The 25,724-nt window shown below is 40.4% G+C and overlaps 1 protein-coding gene across 1 annotated transcript; it reads left to right on the top strand.

Moving 5' to 3' along the window:
* Window positions 1–1,489: 1,489 nt before the first annotated feature.
* On the top strand, window positions 1,490–23,473 carry UBE2D3 (ubiquitin conjugating enzyme E2 D3). The gene is made up of 7 exons (XM_059844194.1): window positions 1,490–1,681; window positions 15,228–15,291; window positions 15,377–15,408; window positions 17,906–17,983; window positions 18,822–18,927; window positions 20,279–20,372; window positions 21,957–23,473. The coding sequence occupies exons 1-7, from the start codon at window positions 1,658–1,660 to the stop codon at window positions 22,000–22,002; spliced, it is 444 nt and encodes a 147-aa protein (XP_059700177.1). The 5' UTR covers window positions 1,490–1,657; the 3' UTR covers window positions 22,003–23,473.
* The last annotated feature ends 2,251 nt before the right edge of the window (window positions 23,474–25,724 follow it).

Below are 25,724 nucleotides of genomic sequence, written 5' to 3'. Positions count from 1 at the left end.
ATCCCATCATTACAGCAGAAGGGCATCAGGCAATCTTTCTCTTCTTGTTTCATGGAAATGGAGTAGGAGTCCTTCCCCATGTAGAGAACTATGTATAAACCTGCACAATTTATTACTGTGTGAAAAAAAAAAAACCACCTGGCTGAGAGGTTGGCCCATGCTGCACAATATAAAAAGCCCCCAGGAAGATGAAAGTGCCACAGATGGTATTACTATAAAATAAAATAATTATTCCTCATTCTCTAGAACTACCCAAAAGGTTGTCGTGAGGTAGGGGTCAGTCTCTTCTAGACTGCCTGCTGTGTGGGGACTAGAGGAAATGGTGTTAAGGTGAGACAGGGTAGCTTCAGAATAGATATTAGAATTTTTTTTTTTCAATATTTAGGTGGTCAAGCATTGGAATAGGTTGCCTGGAAAGGTGTCTATAACTGACACTGGGTGATATAGTTTAGGGGCAATGCCCCGTGATAGTTGGACTTTATGATTTTAAAGGTCATTTCCAATTTTGATGATTATATGACTCTCTTTGATGCGTCTGGCCCTTGTACTGACATTCCACATCACCATATCTTCCCTTTGGTGATGTTTTATCCCCTGTACTGAGACACTTGGTTTGGTATCCTCGTGTGTGCCGATACGCCACTAAAAGGAAGCGCCCGGGCCCGTTACCCTCAGACCAGGCCCGCGCTCTTCCTGGGCAAGAGCAGCGCTTTAGCTTAGTCATTCGCACCATGGCGAACGATGCAAAACCTTCGCTTTGAGGCTCCCGCCTTGCTCCGTGCCCAGGTGCTCCCGGGACGCCCGTGTCCATGTAAGCGCCGGCTCTTCCCAGGCGCCAGGCGGGCCGAGCCCCGCTCCAGCCGCTCGGGCGCGGGGCGGACGGTGACCCCTCCGCGCGCGGCGCTGACAGACAGCTGACGCGCGGAGGAACACCGCGCCGCCGCGTCAGCGGGCGGACCTAGTTCCGGCCGCTGCCGCCATTTCGCGGGGAGGCGGGCGGGGCTGGACCCGCCGTCAGCAGTGCGCGCCCGCCGCCGAGCCCCGGGGACCGTCGAGCTCCGGAGCCGCCGCGACCTCCAGGAACCGCGGGCAGGAAGAACGGCACAGCGATCCCGAGGCGGCGGCGCTCGCGGGCAGCCCCAGAACCTTCCTTCCCCTGCCCCGCCCGTTCGCCCTTGGCCCCGCCCCTCGGCCCCGCCCCCGGGAGCCGTTGGCGGCGGCGTGCCGGGCCCGGCCCCGCCTCCCTCCCTCCCGCGGCGTCCGGGCCTGGCCAGCGGCGGCAGCGCGGGGCTCTCTCGCCCTTCCTCTCTCGCTCTTCCCTGGGCGGGCGACGCCTCTCTGCTCTCCCGGCACTTCGCACCCTCTCCCGGCCGTGACGGGCGGCGGCGGGCGGAGCGCTCCCCCGGCAGCCTCACCGCCCTGCTGCCCGCAGGCAGGCAGGACTTCGGGCGGCCGGCCGGTCGGGCGCCCCCCCGGCTGTTTCCGGAGGAAGGAGAAGAGCAGCTGCCCCCTCCCCCCTCTCCGCCTTCCTCCCCGTTCTCCTCCTCCTCCTTCTCCTCCTCCTCCTCCTCCTCCTCCTCCTCCTCCCTCCCGGCCCCCCGAGCGGAGCGCGGAGTCACCGCGGCGCGTAGACGGGCCCGGCACTCGCACACACACAATGGCGCTGAAACGCATCAACAAGGTGAGTGAGCACCGCGGCTCCTCCTCCTCCGCCGACCCCCCCTCCCCTTTCACCGCTTCGCCCTGATTTTTATTGTTATTTTTTGGGTGTTTTTTCTTCCCCTTCCCCCATCGCCTTCCTCCCCCCCTCGCCCCTGGAGGAGACGGGCGGGGGGGGGGGGGGAGAGGCGGAGGCTGAAGAGGCCGGGAAGCGGCGGCTCCTTCCGGCGGGGCAGCGGCCCGGCTGCGAGGCCGCTCTCTCCTGGCCTGAGCTTGGAGCTCGGCCCCGGCCCCTTCCTGAGGGCGGGGGCCGGGGGGGTCGGAGAGAGAGAGATCTCGGGGCTGCTCTGATGTCAGCGCAGCCCGGGGTCGCTTCCGCTGCCCGTCCGCCGAAGCCGGCCCGGATGGCGCTGGCCCGTGTGTGCCGAGGGGTTTCGGCGCAATGGAGGCGCTGCCCGGAGCAGCAGCTGGGCCCCTCGGCCGGGTTCTCCCCTCTGCTGTGCAACTTCTCTCCCGCATTGTAAGATGGCGGCGGGTCCGCCTGGCCCGGGCGCTTTCCGGGATCCCTCGCGTTCCGCAATAACGCGGCACGGACACACGGAGCAGTCACCGCAGCGCTGCCCTCGCCCCGCAGTCGCCCCTCTCCGCCGCCCCGGGGCCCTCCGGACACCCGGGAATCCATCGCCCATCCGGGAATAGCTTCCCCCCGCGCCCGGCGAGAGCGCGCTGCGCGCCGCCGCCTCCCCCCCGTTGCACAATCGGAGCCGGGTGGAGCAACTTCGCGGCGGCTAACTCGGAAAAAATGCCGAGGTGATGAAAGTTTGTTGGTTTGGTTTTCTTTTTTTTTTTTTTTTTTTTTTTTTTTGTTTTTGTTTTTGAGGGGTTTTTCGGTGGTTTTTTTTTTTTTGGGTGTGTGGCGGTCGTTGTTTTTTATTAAACCGCTCCCGGGGTAAGAAGGCTCTCGGCGTGAAGCTGCCGTAGGTTTAGGTTGTAGGTTGTCTCGGCAGGTTTGAGAATTGCTGGGATGTAATGGCAAAACGCGATGGGGAGCGCCGCAGCGTAACCGGGAAGTCGCTGTTGGTCTGTGCTTCTTACGCGAGCTACGTGGAGCATTTACGTGTTTCAAGAGCTCAGAGGAGTTTCTTGGTCATCTCATAGCCTGCCAAGATGGCAGAACGTCAGTGTGTCCTGAAATCGGTGAATTTCAGTGCACAAAACACCTTTTGTAGACGGTGTGTAAACTTCATGCCTCCTGTTAGTCTCGCTTTAATTTCACACAGTGCCTGTGGTCATATTTTAGACAAAAAAAGGGATTTTTATATTTTTAGTGAATGGATAGTACTGTTATCCTCGAAAATTTTAAATCCATTCTGGGTAGCTACTTGAATGGATTGTCTTTGAATTATGGCTGTTCTCTGGCAAGAATTTCAAAACAATTCCTTTCGAATCTGCCATCAGAACTTGTTCCCTGTATTAGTGGATGATATCACTTGAGTTGAAACACAGCTAGGATACTCCCTGGTATGCTTTGTCATCAGCTCATGCTTATGAAACACGTTCAGGCGCTGCAGGTAAGAATTTATTGTCAAATGTAAACCAAGACAAACCCCCACTTATGTAGTAATCTGGTGGTCAGAACCTGGAAACGATTCAGCGTGACTCTTGAACCATGAAGTCATCTCTGACTTCAGCGTCTTGGCCTGCTGTGTGCAGTCCTGTCGTGTATTGGTCCTTATGCTCTATTGCACTGTGTAGTAGGATGGTTCTTCCTTTACTCTTGCAAGAGTTTAGAATTGGGAAGATAGTTGAGTTAGGGGTATTTCTTTTTGCCTCTTTTTTTTTGTGTGTGTGTGTTTGTGGTTTTTTTATCAGTTTAATCACACCACACTACAAGATACACTTAAAAATTCACATGCAGTTTGTAGTTTTGGTTTTTGTATTTTTAAGCCTGGAAGGTGAACTTTATTTGTGAAGTGAAACCATTTTTTGCACGGTGGTTTCTTTCCTCTACTGGTTTCTAGTACAAATGTTTACAGGGGCTGATGCTGACATAAAAAACCATCAGGGCCAGTTATCAAAATGGTTGTGAATGTAATTTTAATCCTGTCAACCAGTAAAGCCTGGAGAGAATTGCATTGTCACTGGTAAGCTGGGATTCCCTGTCTTCCAATTGTAAGATCACAGATCAGACCTTGGAACTCACTGCTTCCTTGTAGTGTGTCTTCGGCAGTAGATGAGAACAGGCTAAAGAGAAACCAGGACCTCAGAACATTGTAGTCACCATAGCTGATTTAGTTTGTGTTATTACTTGTCAGGACTAGAATTCATTGTCTCCTGCAGCAGATGACATCCTGAATGTACCAGTGAAGATATTTTCAATTTGTTTGGTTGACTCCCTCTTTGTGGACTTGACATATCAAACAAAATAACATTCTTCATTATATTGAGTAAACTAAACTTTGAGACTCTGTTAGTGTGTGTGTGTATCTTTAATTTGAAGTCTGTTACACATTCAGAATGCAACCACTCTAAAGACATAACTGGCAAATTCTACTTCTGATTTGAAAATGAAAGTAAATGAGTATTTATGTGTTGGGTTGTCTGCTTCTGGAACACTCACCAAACTGAAGTAGTTGTCAGGTACACAGCCAATCCCAGAAAGATTATTGTTATGCTGGACTTTGTCATGGCATCAGTGCCATCTGCTCTGGGGGCAGCTTATGTTCGGTTGGCAAAACTCTGTCCTTGATATGGCTTGCTTTGCAGTTGTTTTATGATAACAAGCAAGTTCTTTTCCCTCATCAAATTGAGTGCTTTCTTTCCTGAGGATGAAATTTTTCCCCTTTCCCCCTCCCTACCCCCCCCCCCCCCCCACCCCCAGAATTACCAAGAAATTCACATTGATTTATGAGCATGTGTATAAATGCTTGGTGCATGCTGTGGCACATTGTCTTGGTCTGAAGTGTCAATGGTGCCTGCTAAAAACACATCCTGTAACTGCTGCAGCATGCTGGAGCTTCCGCTTCAAATGATGATGATCTGGTAGCAGGGAAGCATTTATGTAGGAGTAGGGAATCAGGAATGCATAAAATTTGGAAAACTTGGAAATGGTACAACATTGGTACACACATCCATTTTATCACTGCTGTATGCATCCATTAAAGTGAGGCAATGTAAGTGGCCTAAGTGATCTTGATAGGCTAAAAATAGAATTAATACAAGAGATGTATGCATGAAATGTCTCGTCTGTGTAAGCCTTGAGAAGGCTTGTGCCTGCTGTGTTTTATGGCCATTTGATTAAGCATAGCACAAGCCAGCATCATTATATTGGAATAATTTATTAGAAAATCTTAAGTGGAGTTGGCATCCTGGAAGCTAAAGGCTGAAGGTGGCAAAACCATTTATTGTTATTTAAGTACAGATAGAAGGCTTCCATTGACACTGGTGGAGTGGAGACTGAATTAACTATTTTCCTCAGGCTATAGCCTCCAGCACTGTTCCTAGATGTATAATTAATTGCAACTTTAACCTCCCTTCTCCAGATGCTCATAGTAAGAAATGCTGCTAACCCTGGAAATACAGTATTTTTCAGAGATGAGGTGTAATACGCATCAATGAGGACTGCATGGAAATCTGTTTTAGTTTAACCAAAGCTGAAGAGCTGGGAAGCCTGCTTATTACTTTATTGCTAATTTTTTTCTTTTGAACTTGGTTTGAATTAAAAAAAACAATCTATAATAAAGCTGGTTGGAATTAAGTTTTCTTCTCCGGATGAAACGCAGAACACTTTTGCGGGCAGTCTTGGATTTTGTTTACTGGGCTTTCTCCAAGTTGAATTTACTTGATTGATCTCATGCTTTGAATGAATGTGTAGAAATAAGTCTGGATTTGTGTGTTTAGGGGCTCAGAAAGTTAAGATTAGCTAGCTAGTGAAATTCAGTTGATGTAAGGTTAGTTGAAACACTTTAAACCTTTGTAAATGCTCTCTCCATTTGTCGAATTACCTTTTTACTGCAATTTCACTGAACTATTGTGAATGTCCAGCGCTAGACGAAGGCCCTCCCTTGAGTGGGTAATTCAGCGCAGCTATCGCACTCGGTGGTAAGAAGGTCACATTGAGCCAGAAGGCAGTGGTTGGTTTTTAAATCATGATACTGCAGTAATGGAGTTTGGGAGGCCCTAGTATTGAAGAACTTAAATGTTTTTTAGAGTCAGAATAAAATATTTAGCATTAGATAAAAGCTGTCATTGCTTAAATTCTCTTTAAGATTTAGCTTATCTGAAAGTAAGTGACAGTTCTACTATGAAATTAATATCATTAAAATGGGTATAATGTTTCTTAATTGGGTAGGTTTGGTACTCTGTATTGAAGGCCAGCATTTGTTAGTAAATTATTGTATATGTTTTAAGAACTGGTCATTTTTTTATGAGAGAGGAAAACTGGTGCTTCCTTAGCTAGAAAGTTTGGACTGTTATTACTTAAAGATTTCTCTTGGTAATTGAACACAGTGCTTGTGAAACAAGTTCCCAGTCAGCATAGAACTTTAAATGTGTGCATTGGAGTGGGAAGAGAATGGGGATTGTTATCGCACTTAAGTGATTTACAGAACTTCAGAGATCAATATTCCATTAGATGGGTACTTCTTGCATACTTTAAAAAGAGTCCTCCAGTATATCAAGGATTTAGGTGGGATAATGTATACAGAGTAAAAAGGGTGGCCAGCTCTTACAATCTTCATGATCATTCCAGCTTTTAGGGATCTTGTTTTGAAGATAAGTGTGCTTTTGCTGTTATTCCTAGTATGGGTTTCTTCTACTGAAGGCCTAATGTGTAACTCTACAGAACGAGCTCCCTTTGACTTCCTGTCCAGTCTGTAACCAGTTTTGAGGCTTTTCTCTGAGCTCAGAAATAATGGGTAAGGGAGTGGAGAAGGATGGAAACAGCTGTAAGCAGCAGCTGTTGGGTAAACTGTCTCTTGCCAAAGGCATCTCTCTGTTCCTTGTGGAGCCCAGTTCCAGCGTGGTGTTATGCCCTCCCTACCCGTGGATGTGTTCTCTGCATCCACTGTGTTGAACTGTTGGATGAGAGAGAGGATGGAGATTCTTAACCTCTGAGATGTCAAGTGACAGCTGGTAAGCGGTAGTGGGAAAGAGTTGAGTTTTTGCGTCATTCGGATCAGGGCATTGATACACCATTCCCGGTAAGTCTTTCTGCTGCAAATATGAAGATTTTGCCACTTTAACTGTCTGCCCTGTGCTCTTGTGTAGGTCCCTCCCCTCTGCATCAGAGCTGGCAGATGGGAACTTGTGGTCTGCCCATCAGCCTTAGGTCTGATCTCTCAGAATAAGCTGACTTCTGTTGATGGTTTTAGGCTGAGATGCTATAGCTTATATTGGAAGGGCTGAGTTACCAGCATTTTCCTGTGATTGATTCAATGTAGTAACCTGACAGCAGAATATGCAGAAAAAAAATTAAGAAATGAAAGCAGCATTGTGAATGTGTGTGTGTATATATAACTGCAGTCAGTAGTGCATTTTTAAATGTGGTTGCTTTTTGCTAAGTTGGTCTTAAAGTGTGTAGAGTTGCACATGCTTGACAAAGTTCTGTAAACTTAGGAATATAAATTTAATGTCTTAAACTCTAAATGAAAATGCAGAGATTTTTAAAAAACCCAAATAATTAAACTGGTTTCTCTTCACTGCTCTTCTTACTGATGGGGAAGGCAAGAAATATTAAATTGCATTAAATGTTCTGTTAACTATATAATGAGCTTTCTCTGTAACCTGGAATTAGATTGACCAGGTGTTCATCACCTCTGTGAGCTCTTTTAAGTGTCTAATAAAAAAGAGCACTGCTCAAAGGCAGTACTTCTCAACCTTTGTTGGCCTATTTGAGTAGTAATGCCAAAAAAATTGCTTAAATCAGATAAATGCAAAGTTTGTTTTTCTTTTTAGCTTTAGTTGTAAGTTTTTCTTCCCTTGAATAATATAGGAGGATCTCCTGAATTACTGTTTGCCACATGAGCAAGACCCCCTTCTACTCTCCTACTTCTGGATGCAGTCTGCTCATAAAGATGCTTTGAAACTTTTTTTTTTTTTTAAAAACTTCCCTCATTTATTTTTTAAGATCCTTCTGTACATCATTATTCTCTAGGTAGCTGAGGTGGAACTCAACTGTAAGAGCAGTCGTTTGTGTTTTGTTTTTGTAGTGGTTGGTTTAGTAGTCTTCATGTGAGTTGATTTTTGTTTTTGTAGTGGTTGGTTTAGTAGTCTTCATGTGAGTTGATTTTGTGTGTAACTGTACCTAATCCTATAGACAGGCCCTTAAAATGATTGTGAAGGGTAGTTTCAGAAATAGCATAATATAATATATGATAGGGTAATTGTACAGTGCAGCTAAGGCAGTATAGTCAGTCCCACATAGTTGTGTCCGTAGACTTCACCGCTGGGGTATATTGTAATAACTTTCACATGTATCTTTGTATTCATTCAAAATATGGACTGGTGAAAGTCAAGACAGTTTTTTTAAAAGGAGAGCTGAGTTTCAGACTTTGTTAGGTTAATTAATAAATTTCAGAGTAATATATCAAGCTACTTCTAAACAGTGAATCTACCATGCTGATTACAGATGTGGCATTACTTGTTAGAATACTAATTTGATAACTCTGTTGCACCATCCTCATTTTTTTAAGAACATGGATAATTGTAGCTTTTCAGAAAGTGCAGACTGACTAATGTTGTGCCCCATTGAGGCCACTTGTCATTTCTACAAAAACTTGTCCTGTGCACTGCCGGTCTCCAGAGTTGTTGTTTGTGTAGTTTTGGCAAACTCTGAGACTCTTCTGTCACATGGAGTGCAGGGTGTACAGGTGCCGCTTCTGGTTATGCATCAAATGCTGTTCTAAGTTACTGTGCCCCCAACAAGCTGAGGGGCAGCATGTTGGGAGGCTCTTGCATAGTGCTGCCAGACTCCAGCATCTAAGGAATAATGAGGCAGCATTGGTGTGAAAATGTCTAGTGCAACGCCCAAATCACATTTCTGAGAGGCAGCCATCAGGACAGAGTGCTGTACTTGGAGTATAAACTTCTTTCCACCTGCATCAGTTTACATTTGTCTGTACTGAATTGCACCCGTCCCTTTGTTTCGCAGTCATTCTGTTTCATTTTAGCAAGGTTCATCTTGGTGTTTCTTGTGTGGCCTTTGTTTTTACCAGTTACCCTCTTCTTTGAGGGCTGCATTGTAGTCCTGGGTTACAGAGCCAAAGATTACTGTGGTTCTTGCAGAAAAAAACTCCCAAGGGAATAGTCATGCTGAGTTTCAGTGTCCCGTATTCAAAAGCTTGGAAATGGCAGAATTAAAATACCCAACTGTCACTGAATGACTCAGTAGTTAACCAGTGCTTCACTTCACACTTGCCCCTTCAATGTACTTTAGCCAATGTGTATAGTCCTCCTTCTCCACTGACACAGGAGTGTTTTCATAAGCTCTGCTGTTTTCAGGGTATGGTAATTGTAATAATACCTCAGAATTTGTGTGTTAAGCAGTCAGATTTTCTTCATCTTGAGTAAGACAGCTTCTGTGGTTTTGGTTACTTTAGGGGAAACAAAATGTACTTTTGGGTTCAAAGCACAGCTACAGGTGTGTAGCTGCCACCTTTTTTTGAAGTTTGTTCTGAAAGCCTTTAGGGAGCGACCAGAAAAGCAAAGTGTGTAACTGCATTCCTTTTTCATTTGGATCTGTCCAACTACTCTGCAAAACATTGGAATATATAGCCATTTTAGTTGCAGTAACTCTGAATTTTCCCAAAAACCATTACCTGCATTGTACACCTTCCAGATTCCAGAACAGATGAGAACAGCTGTAGACAATACTCTCATTCACAAATGCCCTGTGTACTGAAAGGTAGGTTCTTTCAAGAGATAGTAGGTAGTCACCTGAGTAGTTTATATCACAGTCCAAGTACACAGAGTGATTTAATTACAGTGGCACAGCAGTCTGGCATTTCCTTCCTTGAGTGTGAGGCTTAACACATGAATATTTCAATGTTTTTCTTATACCACGATACTGCTAGACACTGTACAAACAATATGTGAGGTGTAGGCTGAAAAATCCAGTACTAAGGACTGAAGGGAGAACCATGAAAAACAGAAGCAGAATAACCAAAACAGGGAGAACTACAACTGTTACATTGCTAGTTATGTTTTGGGTTTCATGTGTTTTCTCTGCATAGCTGTCCTTTCTTAATCTAGAGGAGCCTACGTCTTTCTGTATCTGCACTGCCATTACACGTTGCTTTTATCTATTTATTTTCGCCAAAAGGCCAGCTTGTTTGAAGCAGATAATTTTCTGCTGGTTACATTTGTTTTGTGATGTCTATTATGCCATTGCTTTCTTACTCTGCTTAGAAATCCACATTCAGTGTCCTTACAAACTGTTATTTTCTGCTTCCAGGTGTAATTAATTTCCACGCTGAAATGAATGTTTCAAATGCAGGTGTGTGGGATGAGGCAGTAGTTCTTTGCTGCTTGACACTTCTTAATCTTCAAACAGGCTTAAATGTTTTTCCCCCTCCCTTTATAGCTGCTTCCAATCCTTCCTTCTTTTTTAAAGCTGTTTTCAGCTGTGAGCTAATGAGTAAGACTAATGCAGTGATGAATTTTTGGTTGCCTAGAGTTTGAAATATCCTGTTTGACACATCATTAGACAAGCAGTCAGGTTAATGAATGTTGATTTTTTTGATTGGCCTAAGTGTTCGTTTTTCTCTTTGTCCTTTTTTGGTTGGATTGGGTTTCTTTGGGTTGGGGGGTGGGGTTTTTTGTGTGTGTGTGCATTGTGGGTTGTTGTTTGGGTTTTTTGTGTTGTGGTTTGTTGATTTATTTTTTCTTAACTTCTGGTTTAACAGCATATCACCTTTCATGTCCTCCAAGTTATTTTCTGGAAATTTAGGGCAAACCCCTCTAAATTAACCCCTCCATGCTTTCTTGAGTACAAACCAGAAAGCTGCAGTATGGTATTTTAACAAATACCTTTGTTATGAACCAGTATTAAATATAACTGTGAATTAAGGCCTGTGGTGGACAATCTTCAGCCGTTCTGGTTGGAGTGATCTTCTGTCACTATCATTAAAAGGAGGGCCTGGCTATTTCCACCTTAAACTAAAAAAATGTAGTAATGCCACAGGGAGTATGGAATCTGACAAATGGGAAGAAACTGGTGCAGATGTTGCATTATTTGGTACCTTGCAAGAAGGCAGCTTGGTAGGCACCAGGTGTCATCTCTTACAGAATATTCTGGGACCTGAAAACTTCTGTTTTCTTGTTCATGCATATTTGCTTGAGATATCCTTTGTCAGTCTTTAAACTTTCTTCATTCTTTAAATAGCTTCTGTAATCTTTTAAATAGCTGGTAGAGGGGAGTTGTTTGAGGGATTTTTTTTTTTAGCAACTTTTCTGTCAAGAAAAGAGAAGTACTTCTGGTTTTATTATAGGATCATAGTCCTGCATTCGCTCTCACAGGTCAAAGTTTTGAGTCCTCACTTGAAGCATAAGCCATATTTTTTGTGTTATGATTATATTGCTGCAAAACAAGCAGGTTTTTTAGTTAGCTTTTTTATTAGCATTTTTTTCTTGAATATACTGGTTTGTGCTTTTTTGTTAGCTTTCTGATAAATGTATAGTGAAGGAGAAGGGAGGAGATAAAAAATAGGGCTGTTTCACCAGTGAAACTGAATCTTGCTAGCAGCCTAATGTGAAACTGGCAGAGAACAACTTGCTGAATTTCTTTTAGAGCAGATCTGTCTGTTGTGATGAGTACTGCTGTTTTATTTCTATTGATCCCTGTTTTCCAAAACTGGTGCAGAATTGTACGCATATTGCTCCATGTCTGTGTTACATTACTGTTGTCCTCTAACAGAAGCATTGGTGCTTACTCTTTTAACAGTGTTTTAGTCTGTAAAATGCTGAGTGACTAATCATCCTTTTGGAGAGGTAGGAGCTATCACACTTTATATTTGGAAACTGGGACACAGAAACCGTGACATACTGGAGCTGCACCGGAAACCTCTGGCAGTGACAGAGACTGCTGGTCACGGTTGTAATTCAAGACTAATCCTTTCGGATAGGTGCATGGTGTGACACTCCTCACCAAATTTGGGTTATTGTTTCTATGTAGTCTTTCACATTTGCCACTTGGGAATTTTGGTTTGGTCTTTCTTTAAAGCCATCTCTAAAGCGAAAAACTGTAACAACCGATTCCAGGAAAATGTGGGTTCCATTTTGAGGATTTTTAAGAAAATTTGGGATGTAGCTTAATACCACTTGAGAAAGGGAAAGCACTACTGAAACCATGTTAAAAAAAGAAGCAAAGTTGGAGAGGTAGGTACGGTAGAAGGAGTAGGAGAAGCAGAAAGCTCTTATATGTAAAAATATTAGATTCAATATTTATTTGTTAGAGAATCGTTACTCTTGATTGCTGAGCTGAGAAAGAAAGTAGGTTCGTATTTATATTGCTGAGTGGGAAGCTTTTTAAAGAAAAAAAAGCCCCTTCCTTTCCTGGAACAAAATGAAAATGCTTCAACTGCACTCCAGATCTCACAGCCCACGTGCCTCTGCTTGTTCAATTTCCAGTTATTCCAGTTTGCCTGTTGTGTTCAGTAGAGTTGTAGCTTTCAGGAGGAGGTGCTTTTAAAAGTTACTCAGAACTTTCCACTCCCTTGTTGTAAAAAGCCTCCCCTTTTTATGTAGATGTGAAGTGTCACTCAACAGAGAGATGAAGTAGGTCTGGTGTTACTGTGAACCTGGGTTTGCTTCACGTTTGCTCAGGTTCTTCCACAGCCCTTCGCACTCTGCTGAAGCAAACAGCTTTACTACAGACTTCTCTGACCATAGTACCCCGGAGAAGCAAATACAAGAGTGTGTGCCACCTCAGCTTTCTGTCCCCCAAATTTAGTGGGTGAATTACTTGCTCTGTGGGTGAAAAGGTATATCATTTTTTCCCAGAAGTATCTGTGTATTGAACTGCTTTTACTGAGGTGTTTTAGACCAGACAAAACCTCAGTCCTTTTGTTAATGAAGGTCACTGCTACCTTGTTATCTTGAGCAGTTCAAGTAGTTAAAAGGGGTATAGACATGAATTTTGAAATGATTGGAGCCTGGAATATTGAAACTCATTTGTTTCAGCTTTTAAATTTTTTTAGCATTACCAAAGGGTTTTTTGCACAAATGTATCACTGAACTTACTAAATTTAATTTGTGTCTTACATCTGCAATTACTTTTCCTAGTTGAATTATTGATGTTGAATTACTAATTTCCCTGCTGTGGTAAAGTACCTATTTTTATCTTGAGTACTGAATTCTTGTTTCTCTGAAGATAGTAGTACCTTTTGAAGACCTCTCTAGTCTAATGCACATATCTCTGACAGTCCACTTTATGCTAATCTTTACTTATCCTTGTCTTCATGCTACTTAATTTTATAATTTTCATAAATGGCATGAAGAGTTGTCATAGTTCTTAGTCCCTGTGAGAGTTTAAAAGAAACCTCAAGGATCTAAATGTACTTCTACTATGAAATCCAGTAATAACTGTACAACTGCATTAAAATAATAACATCTGTTTCTTTCTGCTTATTCTGTTGCTACAGCTTACTTCAAGGTACATGATATCTTTTTTCCTCTCAGATTTTGGAAGTGATTGCTCATTCTTAGAACTGGAAAATGCATTTTCATGAGAAATAAGCCTGATTAACAAAACCTGCTGTATTTGTTAAAAAGAAAAAAAAAGGCCTGAAAATTAAAGTAACCTTTCCATCAGAAGTTGCTTCTACGTTTATTGTTTGCCTTTACATGGATAACATAAATCTAAGTTAGCAGATTTTTCTGGAGGATAATGAACAACATATGGACCTAAGAAGTGATATTAAGTGGCAGAAAGAAGTCTGTCATCAGGCCCTCCAGTAATATTTGGAGAATGTAGTAAAATGCATTCGAAATGCATGTACTGTGATGATCTGTAAAGAGCTGTTTCCCACACTTCTACAAACAGCAGCAGTGAAATGAGCTGTACTATTATTAACTTCATTGTACAGTTGCTTATCAAAACTGATATGGTTTCATTTTGTAAAACAGTGTGATGCCAGTGCAAAATGGAAATATTATTAACTGGAAAATTCATCAGAATTAACTTGTGTAGGGAGGGGAAACCTGGGACTAAATTTTCTTGGTGTTTGGAGGGAAGGAGATTGTTATGGGCTTTGGGTGATGTGGTTTTGTTTTTTAGTGGGGGATGGTTGGTTGGTTGTGATTGGGGGTTTTTTTAGTGTATGGAGTTGCACATGTTGAAGTGGTGTTACTCTGTCTGTGTTTGCAGGAGCTATCATCTTAACAAAGAACAAGGTGTTTTATGTTACAAGAAACATAAGTTGGGGTTTTCTCCTCATTTTGTGTTGGCTTGTACTTAGTAAAGTTTTATGGAGTGCAGAATTTGTGAAACTTTAAGGATGTCCATTAGGATCTTCCCAGGCAAGAGTTAGCTGTCTGGTTCAAATATGCATATGTTTCCAATGTAATAGGTATGCCTGGCTTTCTTAGATGTCTGACAGAGTTCTTGGTTGAATGGCTTGTATAGACTTCCAGGGGGAAAAAACCAACTTGTGTGAAACTGTTAATGTATGAAAGAGGGGCTGAATAGTTTGCCTTTTGTCAAGACTTCTGGATATGTTGACAAGTGAAGACTGATCTATAGAAGCTCTTGAAGCCCATTCTGGAGTCAAGGAAGAGCAGGGGAGAAAGAAGGTGGTTGTTACATGCTTTACCTGAAAGTGTAATTTAATTTTAAGTCACTGTCCAAACAAATTACTTGTGGAGAATTAATAGAGGGCTTCTTTTTCTCACAACAATATTTTTACTGCACAAGGAATCCTCCATCCGAAATGTCTGTTTCCATTCCTCTGTAGTGGCGGAGGGAGAGAACTGTTCCTACAGTTCAGTAATTTTTGATTTTAAAGGCATAATTGTCTTAAATGTGAAGTTTAAAATAAAAAATACAGATATTTTGCCTGATTACAGCACTTGTGAGCCTCTTGAATTTTCCTGTCTGTTTTGATCTTTGTGACATCCCTAATGCAGGTAGTGGGTAAAGTGAAACCAAGTTTCTGTGGGGTTTTTTCTGGCTGTTCTTAGTTTTAATGTCATATGTTACATACAGAGTGCTTCCTGTTTCATGTAGACTCATCAACAGGTTTCTCTCCTTCCACTTCAGGCTTCTCTAGACTGAGTTCTTATAAATATCAATCAAAAAATGATTAGACTTAGCCAGCTTAAGGCTTTGTGTCCTGCTTCTTCCTTCAGCAGGAGTGTTTTCACAGTAGTGACATACATGTATTTGGAAAGGTGTAGTCATAGGAGGTTTTGGTGCTTCTTTGTCTGTTACAAACATTTTTGATACTAATATAGTGGTTCTTAGAGTTGTTAATTGCACATACTTCTGTGTTTTTATATGGAAAAACTGTTAAAGGGTTTTGCTAGACATGAAGTGAAAGTTACTATTTTTGGTTGTTTTTGTTTTCTTAAAGGAACTTAGTGACTTAGCCCGTGATCCTCCAGCACAGTGTTCAGCAGGTCCCGTTGGAGATGACAGTAAGTGACTTTAAGTTTTATGTTTTGTTCTGCTGACTCAAAGCATATCATGCCTAGATAATAATGCGGAGTTTTTCTTTTGTAGTGTTTCATTGGCAAGCCACAATTATGGGACCTGTAAGTATTCTGATTCTTGTGATGTAATATTAAATGAGTAGTTCCTACTGAGGAGAAAACTCTGGGATTTGTGGTTTACTTTTGTTAGCTCCTCTTATCCAACTTAAATTCTAAAGGTCTTCATTACAGTAAAGGAAAGTGAGGGAGGGGAAAAAACCCACAGTTATTTTGTTGTTGCAGTGTTTTTACAAGGACATTTCAACTGAAGGTATTTCAACAAGGTATTTCAACTGAAATAACCTCTAGAGCAATGCTTAGGTATTATTACTAAATATCTAGAAACTTTGTTTGCATTTAACTTTTTCTAAAGTTTTACTCTAGCATGAACTTTGTACTAGGATCTGGTTCTACTGTCAGGAATCAGTTGGAATGTTTTTGTGTGGATCTTAGAAGGGAATCCATATTTGGTGTGGTGTAATGCTGAGATCTTGAATATTTGAAAGAATAGAAGAGGGAATAATCACTGAAATGTGAGGTTTTAGTTATGACTGGAGAAAAGAAGTCTGTGTTGAATGTTCTGTAAGCATCTGTAACCTGAATGGGACTTTTTCCTCATTAAGGAAGCCAAATGTTTGCTTTTGTTGAAAACAACCTGGAAGCAGTTCACATCTGGAGTTTTCTGGTTACCTTTATTTAAAGGACAAAACTTGTAACTTGTGAAGACAAGCCTTTGGTGAGGCTACAAAGGCATTAAATATCAGTGATGCTGAATTACCCTGGCTTTATATATAGCTACAAGTGTGCTATTAGGAGGTGGCTATTAGAGGTTCACTGGCCTGAAAAATGTCTCTTCATCCCAAAGTGCCTGTTCATCATGGATTGTAACTTGGTACCTCAAAAAGATAGAATTGTGCAATATCTATATTCCTACTTAAATGGCAAGGAGTGTTGTGCACTACACTGGATATGATGATTCTATGTGGCTGGTGTCTGCATGGTCACGAGGTATTAAGTGCTGGTTGAATTTAAATTGGGACTATTATTTTTAGTTTTCCCTTGTGGTTTAATAATGTACAGCTCCTTTTTTCCCCATGTGGTTTTCGTGGTGTCAGAAGGTCTGCGTTCCTGTTTCCAGATTGGGCAGTATCCTGACAGAAGTGTGTCAGTGTGGTGGTAGTAGTTCTAGTGCTGCTGTGGTGCTGCCTTTCATAACAGACAGGGATTGTAGAACCAATCATCTGATCTTCACCTCTGCAATAGGATATTGTGATTTTCCTGGATAGGTGTATGAGATACCTATGAGATAGGTGTTGGTTTAACACATTTTAAAGAGGAGTGATAAAATGTATCCTCAGAATATGTCCAGTGAAAGGGTTGGTATTTTTTGGCTCCTTAAGGCCTCATATGGTATTGTTGATCAAAATACAAGAGGTTCTATCTTGATCACTAGATTTCATCAGAGACCGCATAGGTTATAATCTACATGTTGAGGGTTTGAGTCCCTTGTCTTGTGGTGCAGATTTTCTCTGGTATTTAAGTAATACATAGTTGTTTCTTTACATTGGTGAAATGTTTTTGCAATTAAGGTGAGAATTCTATTTACAAATAATGCAGAAGTGTACTGTGTTTGCCTCATATTTATTTTCCCTAGCCCTAAATCCAGAATTAACAGCAAAGTATTCTTCAGGTTAAACAATGAAATTGTTAGCTCTATTTCAGAAATTTAGTTGTAATTTTGAGTTAAAAACCTTTTGCTTCTTTCTTCTTGTTAACTACTAACTTACACAATCCCTATTTAGTCACTCCAGTTTTTTCTTCTTCTTACTATAATCTTTTTTACTTCCCACATGTTGCTTTGCTGCTTATAGTTGACACCTGAATGAATTATCCCAGTAATTCTTTCCTTGGATCAGGGAAATGTGAACTACACTACTCTCTCATAGTAGATTACAGGGAATTTCTAATACAGAAAGAGAGGAAAAAAATCACTTGAATTATGATTATTCTTTTGTCTGTTTGGTTGTGCTGGTAGGATGGATAAGATTTTTTGTTGGGGTCTTTTTGGGTTTTTTTGTCAAGGAACGGGGGTCTAGCTGTGTACTCACAGGTTTTCTTCAGGGCTGAAGCTAAGGACGGAATTTAGGAGAGAATGGGAGTCCGCGGCCACTCTAAACTTGGGTGTTCACAACAAATAAGCTCAAAAGAAAGAACTGGAGGTTTTTGAATCTGATGGGACCGCCACTCTTTTAACATTACTTCTTGGAGCTATCTTAAAAGCATTTGAACACTTCTGCCCTGTAGTCCTGAGTGGATTGTCAGAGCTGCTGGGTTTCATGATGCATTAGCTTGGAGAAGTCCACATGGAAAGTGATGTGTATATGTTCTGTATTACTTAGCTTAGGAAGTAAGAATTGAATTTTAGTTATGTCTCACTTGTATTGGTGGGTTAAACATTTTGGTTTAAACAAATTTCCTCTCCATTTATTTAAAAACAAGATCTTCAGTGATATTTAGTCCTAAAGATGATAATAGGAGAATTATTTGTTTGCCTTGACAGAACGACAGTCCATATCAGGGTGGTGTATTCTTCTTGACAATTCACTTTCCCACAGACTACCCATTCAAACCACCTAAGGTAAGTATTCCCGTGTCATTTGTGACATTAGTGCTTTTTAAAGAACTGAGTACAGGACAGAAATTGCCAGCCTCTGTATTGTAGTATTGTCAAGTTCTCACTTCTTTTAAGGCATTCTTTCCGTCTATTAGATGTGTGGGTTCCATTCTGACTACCATAGGAATTGGGTGTGTTAGCATATTCTGTATGAGCAAATCCATGTGTGTGAATTCCGAATGTCTTAAAGTATTTGGGTTCATTTCTGGTTTTCTGAATTGATAGGAAAACTTACTAGCTTTGTGTTACTGTAATGGAATTCTTGCCGAGGGGACTGTTAAATATTAGTGTAGCTGTTTGGATTGGTCTGTAAGAATGTGACACTGCGGGTAGAGATTTACTTGATGAGGGCCTAAAATCAAGTGAAGGGGTTATTTGTTAAGAGTTTGGCAGTAATTGCAAAATAATGGTCTTTTTTGGTAGCTTTATCAGCCACTAGCTTTGTCTTCCAATTTTCAGTCAATAGGAAGGCCTACCCTTGGAGTCACTGCAGTGTTGGAAGTTCCTTAGCTCTGTGACAGCAGTGTTACTGTGGTTTAGGCACTGCTCTTGGGTGTCTTCATCAAAGGCAGCTGGGATTAAAACACTCATACTTGCCCTCTCTCGGTTGTAAATACTGCCTGGTAGTGGGAGACTCAAAGCTTATGGCTTGGTTACATTTCCCTGAATTTGATGCAGTTTAACTGCTTAATCCTTTTCTGTTTGAGTAAACAGAATTGACTGATAGCTTGTCTGAGCAAAATGGGTGCAGTTATTGTCATAGACCCAAATGCACTCTTTGTTTCTTTGTTTTTTGTTGCAGGTTGCATTTACAACAAGAATCTATCATCCAAATATTAACAGTAATGGCAGCATTTGTCTTGATATTCTAAGATCACAGTGGTCTCCTGCTTTAACTATTTCTAAAGGTAACTTTTGTGAATGAGAAATTTTTCCATCTTGTGCTGAATACTGTGCTTTTAGCTTTGATTGTGTAAAGTTCTTAACCATCTCTTTGATTTTCCCTTAACTTACCTTCCTCATTAAAGCCTATGCTTTATCAGTTTGATGATACTGCATTTTTAATGGATTTTTTTTTCTAACACTTTCTCATATGTGGCTGTTTAAGGCCTTGTCTGGTCATTTACTTGCTTCAGTATTCCTGGAAGAGTTTACTGGCCTGGCCCAGAGGAATTTGCTGCTATTTGGATTGAACTAGGCCTGTGTTGGGGTGTTCAGGCTAAGGCTGAGAAACTGCTTGTTTGGAGCTGCCCATGTAGATACACATGCATATTTAATGAAAGATTAATTTCAAGTCAGTTTTAATATTGAAATTTGCATAATTTTTTCATCCTGCCTAGAGTTACATGCATAGTTTTATTGGCATATCTGTGGTAGATGAATAAATCTGTTATTGATACACACTGCTGTGTACCACGGTGCACAGGCATTGCATTGCATTACTTAATGAACTAAGTTTACTGATCCTACTGATGTCCTATGATAAATTGATGCTGTGTTGCAAGAGAAGATTTGTGGCTTTCCTTATTTTACTACAGTAAATAACAGATAATTCTCAAATATTTTCATGATGATCTAATTGTTTTGCCTCAAAGCCACTGGTCACTGTGGCTTCAAAAGATCCCTCAAAGTGCCCTTTTGTCTATAGAACTTGTAATTCCTGTCTGTCCAAACAGTCAGTTTGTTATTTGAATGCGGATCCCCTACATTTTAATGCTTCACTGTTTTCTTCTAAAGCTTCTGTGAGAGTAGAAGCTGAAGTCCTCATAGTTGCCCACAGCAGTGTTCCTGAGATTTTTACAGCGTGCATGTAGTTTTATCAGTCCAGACCAGAATATTCTTGCCTTATGTACAACAAATAAAGAATTCAGTCTGATTTAAAAACTAAAAACTTAAATTTGAGGATTTTCTACTTTTAGTGATAAGAACCATGGGTATGCTGTTCATCAGAGTACAGAATGTGCTTTTGTGTTGGCTGCTACGTTACATCATAGTGCAGGGGACAACAGTACTGTTCTCGTGTGTGTGCTGACAGCTGTAGTATTGGGAAATAGGAAGCAAATCGTTCTTACAAACCTTTAATTTAGTCTGGGCTTTTTCCTTAAGAATGAGTTATGAATTCATATTGGCTATTTATCAGGAAAACCACTTCTAGGTTCTGTCCTGTGATGACATTGTGCTAATGTAAAGATCTGTGCTCTGTTGTTTCTGAGATTGCCATTCCTCTTTCGCTATTGAGATTGCTTTTTTTTTTTACAGTTCTCTTATCCATTTGTTCACTGTTATGTGATCCAAATCCAGATGACCCACTAGTGCCAGAGATTGCACGTATCTATAAAACAGACAGAGACAAGTAAGTACAGAATTGTGCAAGACTGGTATTTTAACAGACTGTAAGAGTTCATTGTCAGACAGCAGTTGTGTTCAGTGAGCCTTTTGTGAAGATCCGAGATGGAGAAAGCTTGTGTGTCAAAGAAGTGAGTAGTGCATAATTTAAAAACAAAGGAGCTTGGCATCTTTGAAGTTTATGGGTGAAAGAGACTTATCTTTTTCTCACATGCATGGAAGTATTTTACAGTATATATATTGGGGTTTTTTTTGCTTACCATGCATAAATCTAGTTAGATCTTCATAATGCTTTTTGAACAGGTTTTTGTTGTTTTGATACCTTCGTTTGGCAGCAGCTTGGCCTTAAATTTTGGTTCTTCCCTTGAAAATGGGCAGCAGAATTTTTTCCCCATCTGTGTTGCAACAACTTTATTTTCCTTAGGTATCTTTAACATTTTGCGCAGATAGAATTATACGAAGCAGATTTTTTGGGTTTTATATATATTAATGTTAAATATATTTGTCCAATTAGGTACAATAGGTTAGCAAGAGAGTGGACAGAGAAATACGCTATGCTGTAGGGTAAGAATATTTGCAAATTATGGTGCATTTAACAAAATGGAAATTTGTCAGCACTTGGGTGCTGCATGCTCTAAGGCACTGGATTAACTAACAGATAATGGATGCACCAGTTACTGAACGTGAAAATTTAACAGCTTGATCTGTGGTTAGTGTGTAATGTATTGGCTAGTCACTATTGCTCACAGATACTACTCTTGCATGGTCAAAAAAAAAAGTTAGTATGAAGTAATTACTGAGTTCTGAGCTACGTTGTCAATTTGTTCTGGTAAGTATTTTACCCAGGTTTTGTCAGAATTTGGTTCAAAGTGGCACCCTGTAGTGAGACCTCAAATATAGACAGGAGTGAATTCAGACAATCCAGATTTCAATTATCTTTAATCAGCAGTGTCTGTCTTCCACATATAAACTTGGAACTGTATGGGAATTATATTTTGCTTGTATAGTTAATTATTAACTTCTTACTGACAAGCATGGAGTTAAGTGTTAACTAATTGTCAGCTCAGTTCCTGTGGAAGTAGTGTACTTTAAATAGTCTTAAAATTTTGAGCAGTATATTTGTGTGAAAAGAATATTCAGTGCAGTGATATGGTTAGTGTTGTATTTCTTTAAAATTGGAAATTTGACATTTTATATCCAGTGACATTATTAACCAAATAATCTTTACTTATGGCATGGGATATATACTGTAATCTTAACCTGAGAACAATATTCAAATGAAATATTTGTTTATTCTATCCCAGATAGTCTCTGTTTCTTCTCTTTCAGTAATTTTTTTCATAACAGACTTCTAGCAAATTTGCTTGCCTTGACTTTAAGGCTTTCCTAAAACCTGGAGAATATCTATCCTAATTTGTGTGGGGAGGGAATTGTTCGATTTTTTTGAGTTAAGTATATCTTGGTACAGAAAGAGACTTCTCACGGTGTAAAGAGAATAGAGAGATGGGAGTAAAATCATATTTAATCATAAACTGCTTAGAAATTGTCGTTTTCATGCTGATGTTAATTCAATTCCTGGTTTTGTCGGCAGGTACAACAGAATATCTCGGGAATGGACTCAGAAGTATGCCATGTGATGCTACCTTAAAGTCAGAATAACCTGCATTATAGCTGGAATAAACTTTAAATTACTGTTCCTTTTTTGATTTTCTTATCCGGCTGCTCCCCTTTCAGACCTCATCTTTTTTATTTTTTTGTTTACCTCCTTCCATTCATGCACATGCTCATCTGAGAAGACTTTAGTTCTTCCAGCTTTGGACAATAACTGCTTTTAGAATCTGTAAAGTAGTTACACAAGAACAATTGCCCAAGATTCAGAATTTTTTTTAATGGAGCATGTGTATTATGTGGCCAATGTCTTCATTCTAACTTGGTTATGAGATTAAAAACAAACAAACATTCCTCACTGCTCTAACAAATACTGAAGATACCACCTGAAGGGGGGAGGGGAGATGGATGTTCAGTTTTCTCCCATCAAAGAAGTGATATTGCTGTAGCAACATCCATCTTGTTCCAAACCTTCCAGTGTTAGAGAACTGAGGTTTTATTACATACTTTTGCTCATAACTGATGTGTCTGGAGAATTGGTACTGAATCTATAGCATCAGCAGAACAGAAAATGTGATGTATCTTATGCATGTCAATAAAGGAATGACCAGTTCTTGTTTTACAGAGAATGGAAATTGGAAGTCAAACATCCCTTGTATTCCAGAATAGGGTTTAAGAACATTTTTGTAATTCATTTAAATTTTGTTAGGAGGCTTGGAGCTATTAGTTAATCTGTCTTCCAAAACACTGTTTAATATAGCACTGAATAAATGATGCAAGTTGTCAATGGATGAGTGATCAACTAATAGCTCTACTAGTAATTGATTTATTTTCTTCAATAAAGTTGCATAAACCAATGAGTTAGCTGCCTGGATTAATCAATATGGGAAACAAAATCTTTTGTAAAAGCAAAGCTGGTTTTTTGTATATACTGTTGGCATTTGCCTCGTTGTTTAACATCAAATAATGATGTAAAGTTCAATAGAGTGACTCTTCTGCCATTTTCAGTTCTAATGCTCAGTCTGTTGCAGGTTGGCACATTGCTCGGCCTGATGGATGCAGAATTAATAAGCTAACATAGTCGTGTAGCCGTAGTAGGGGGCTGCACTTGGTGCTGGGAGCCCAGCGTTCAAGGATGGACTTGGGACCCAGCAGATCTGAAGCGGTGTATTGTGGAGATACTTCCTGATGCACCTGTGTTTGCTGACTGAGAACCTTTTTCTTCACCTTGTACACTTGACAACTGAAAGATCTTAATGTGGGGGTAATGATGAGGCAAAAAAATTATAAAATAAAGTACTGTTTTGATGTGGGAATTGTCATGAGGCTGTGTTGAAGTGACTTTACTATGTGGGATGTTCGTTGCCATTGAAAAGGACTTGTTCAGCCATGCTGCCATTTACATTGATGACTATTTTAATGCAACAGACACTTTCTTCATGTCAGGTGACTAAACGTGAATAAAGACTCATTGCTATTGGATTTTTGTTCTACAAGAAACATTGTCTTGTGCCATTAGTTTATCTTTCAGCAACAAGGGCATTATTAAACATTTGACTCTTTCCTCCCCTCTTCCTTCATATTTTTCCTTGTTTAATCTTTTTGGTCTCCATTCTTAACATCCATAGCTTCATTTTCTGTAGTCTTGTTACTATCACTTTATTGTGCATCTGTGACTTCTCACTGGCACCACTTTTGCACTGCTTATAGTTATGTACATTCTGATTCCTTGTCCCCACATGGATGTGGAAAGCTAGATGTAAAATAAATGTTAAACCTTAATTTTTATAAAAATTTGAACATGTAGTTTGGACATGGTTTGTTCTGGTTCTGAACTATGACAGTGAACTTGAAATGTTCAAGTTCATTTGGCTTGGAATTTAGAAACCTGGGCTCTCTTTAGCAGTATGTGCTTCAATGACTACTTTCTGAAATCTACTGGTGAAGTTGCAGTTCATTTCTGCTTTGCTAACCAGCTTACACCATTTTGCTGGAAAATAGGAATACAGCTGCCAGTAGCATGACAACTGAGGTAAAAGTTTGTATTTTTAAGCTTCAAAATGCACTGGTCTCAATTGTTTTTATACTTGTGTTAATTTGATGCTTATTACTTTGTCCTGGGAGTCACAGCCACTGAAATCATTTACATGATCAACTAGAAGATGTTTTGTGAGGTGTAAGGCTGTGCGTGATAAAGAACACAAGGAGGTGTGCATTATGAAGCGTCAGCGAAGAAGAAAATAGTAAAATATTACATGGAAGAGGGAAGTCTTGTTTGGACCAGTACCTGATTCTTTTTTGCCTCTGTCATGTTCCCAAGGTAATAATTTTTTGTAATTTGCAAGTGTATACTTTGGTGAAAGAATGAGGATGGATTGTAGAAGTTCTAGAAGCGTGCTGAAGGCTCAAAGTGGGAAATGGGAGGTGTTTTATCTTTGAAGCAGACTCAGTCCTGTCTGGTGCAGGCTTCTTGTACAAAAGTTACATTTGGGCTTTCTCTTCAAGTGGGGGGGCAAGGGGAGAAGCTGGTAGACAGGAGCTAAAAGGGACATGGTGAAGAAGAATTCTAAGACTTGCCAAAAAAAAAACTTAATTGGTGATTACTTCAGTGAGTACCTACCAAAACCACAGTAGTCTAAAAACTACACAGTTCATCTTGGTTCCTTTGAAACATAGGGAGGGTGGAAATATTTCCATTTGAACTTAATGTAAAATGTGAAGGGTTTGGAAATGTGAATTTTCCTGTTCTGCTGTGGTAAAACACTTTTTTGTCACGATAAATGCTGTAATAGCGTCAGTGGGGTCAGCTTCATGCTAGAAAATTTGGATTAAATAAAATCTCTGTTTCAAAGACTTATTTGAGAGCGAGTATAGGGAACAAAATGTCAAGCCAAGGCATACAACAGGAAAAGAAACTAGTGTTCTTTCTGCAATAATTTTTTTAAGATTGCTTGCTGTGTTTAATTTAACAACACAATTGCAATGGTTTTTTAAGTTTCACTTGGAAAAACCTTGAGTGGTTTTAAGCACAAAAAAGTTTTCAGGATGCAGGAAAAATCTGATCTGTAGCATTGGCTAGGGATTTTTCTGCTTTTTCTGTCTCCTGATGCACAGCATCTGTATTTGTTACAAAATGAATATACACGTTTTTGCCTGCTTCAGTAAAAACATTCTACTCAGTTGCACTGTGCCATAGTTCTGTATGAAGATAACAGATGCTAACTTTTTCTGAAAAACGTGGCTTTAAGCAGACCACAGCAACAAAAGCTTGTTGCTGTGGAGGCATGGAACTAAAGTCTGGCAAATGATTAAAAGACAATCAGTTAGTAGATGGATATGCAGATGTTCAGTACTGGTCCTGTTAGATTGGATAGTTGTTTATGCGGAAGTTTGCATTAATCAGCAGCTAACATGAGGGCTTAAATACAGCCAGAAATGTTCTAAATAACTCCATTGTATAATTTTTTGCTGCCTCCCCCCTTCAATTTTTCTGTCTAGTAATTTTATTTCAAACTCTTCGTTGCTTTAAAAAATAGTGGTTTTATCATCTGAAGGCCTTATCATCTGAAGCAGATACCTCGGGTCCATCAAATATGGCTGTCTTCAGAAGTTTTCAGTCTGCATATCCCAGTCTGCATATCCTTAGTAAGACATAGAGCATAGTTGGAATTCAGCTGAAGATTTCTTGCTGTGTTTTTAGCTGTCCAAAAAAACCATAAAGGGTAGTTGTTTTTCCCTGATTTGTTTGTAG

The sequence above is a fragment of the Haemorhous mexicanus genome, chromosome 4 (genome assembly GCF_027477595.1).
Source record: "Haemorhous mexicanus isolate bHaeMex1 chromosome 4, bHaeMex1.pri, whole genome shotgun sequence".
NCBI lineage: Eukaryota > Metazoa > Chordata > Aves > Passeriformes > Fringillidae > Haemorhous > Haemorhous mexicanus.
Note: the sequence above shows the minus strand (reverse complement) of the source record. Positions and strands in the feature narration are given on the sequence as shown.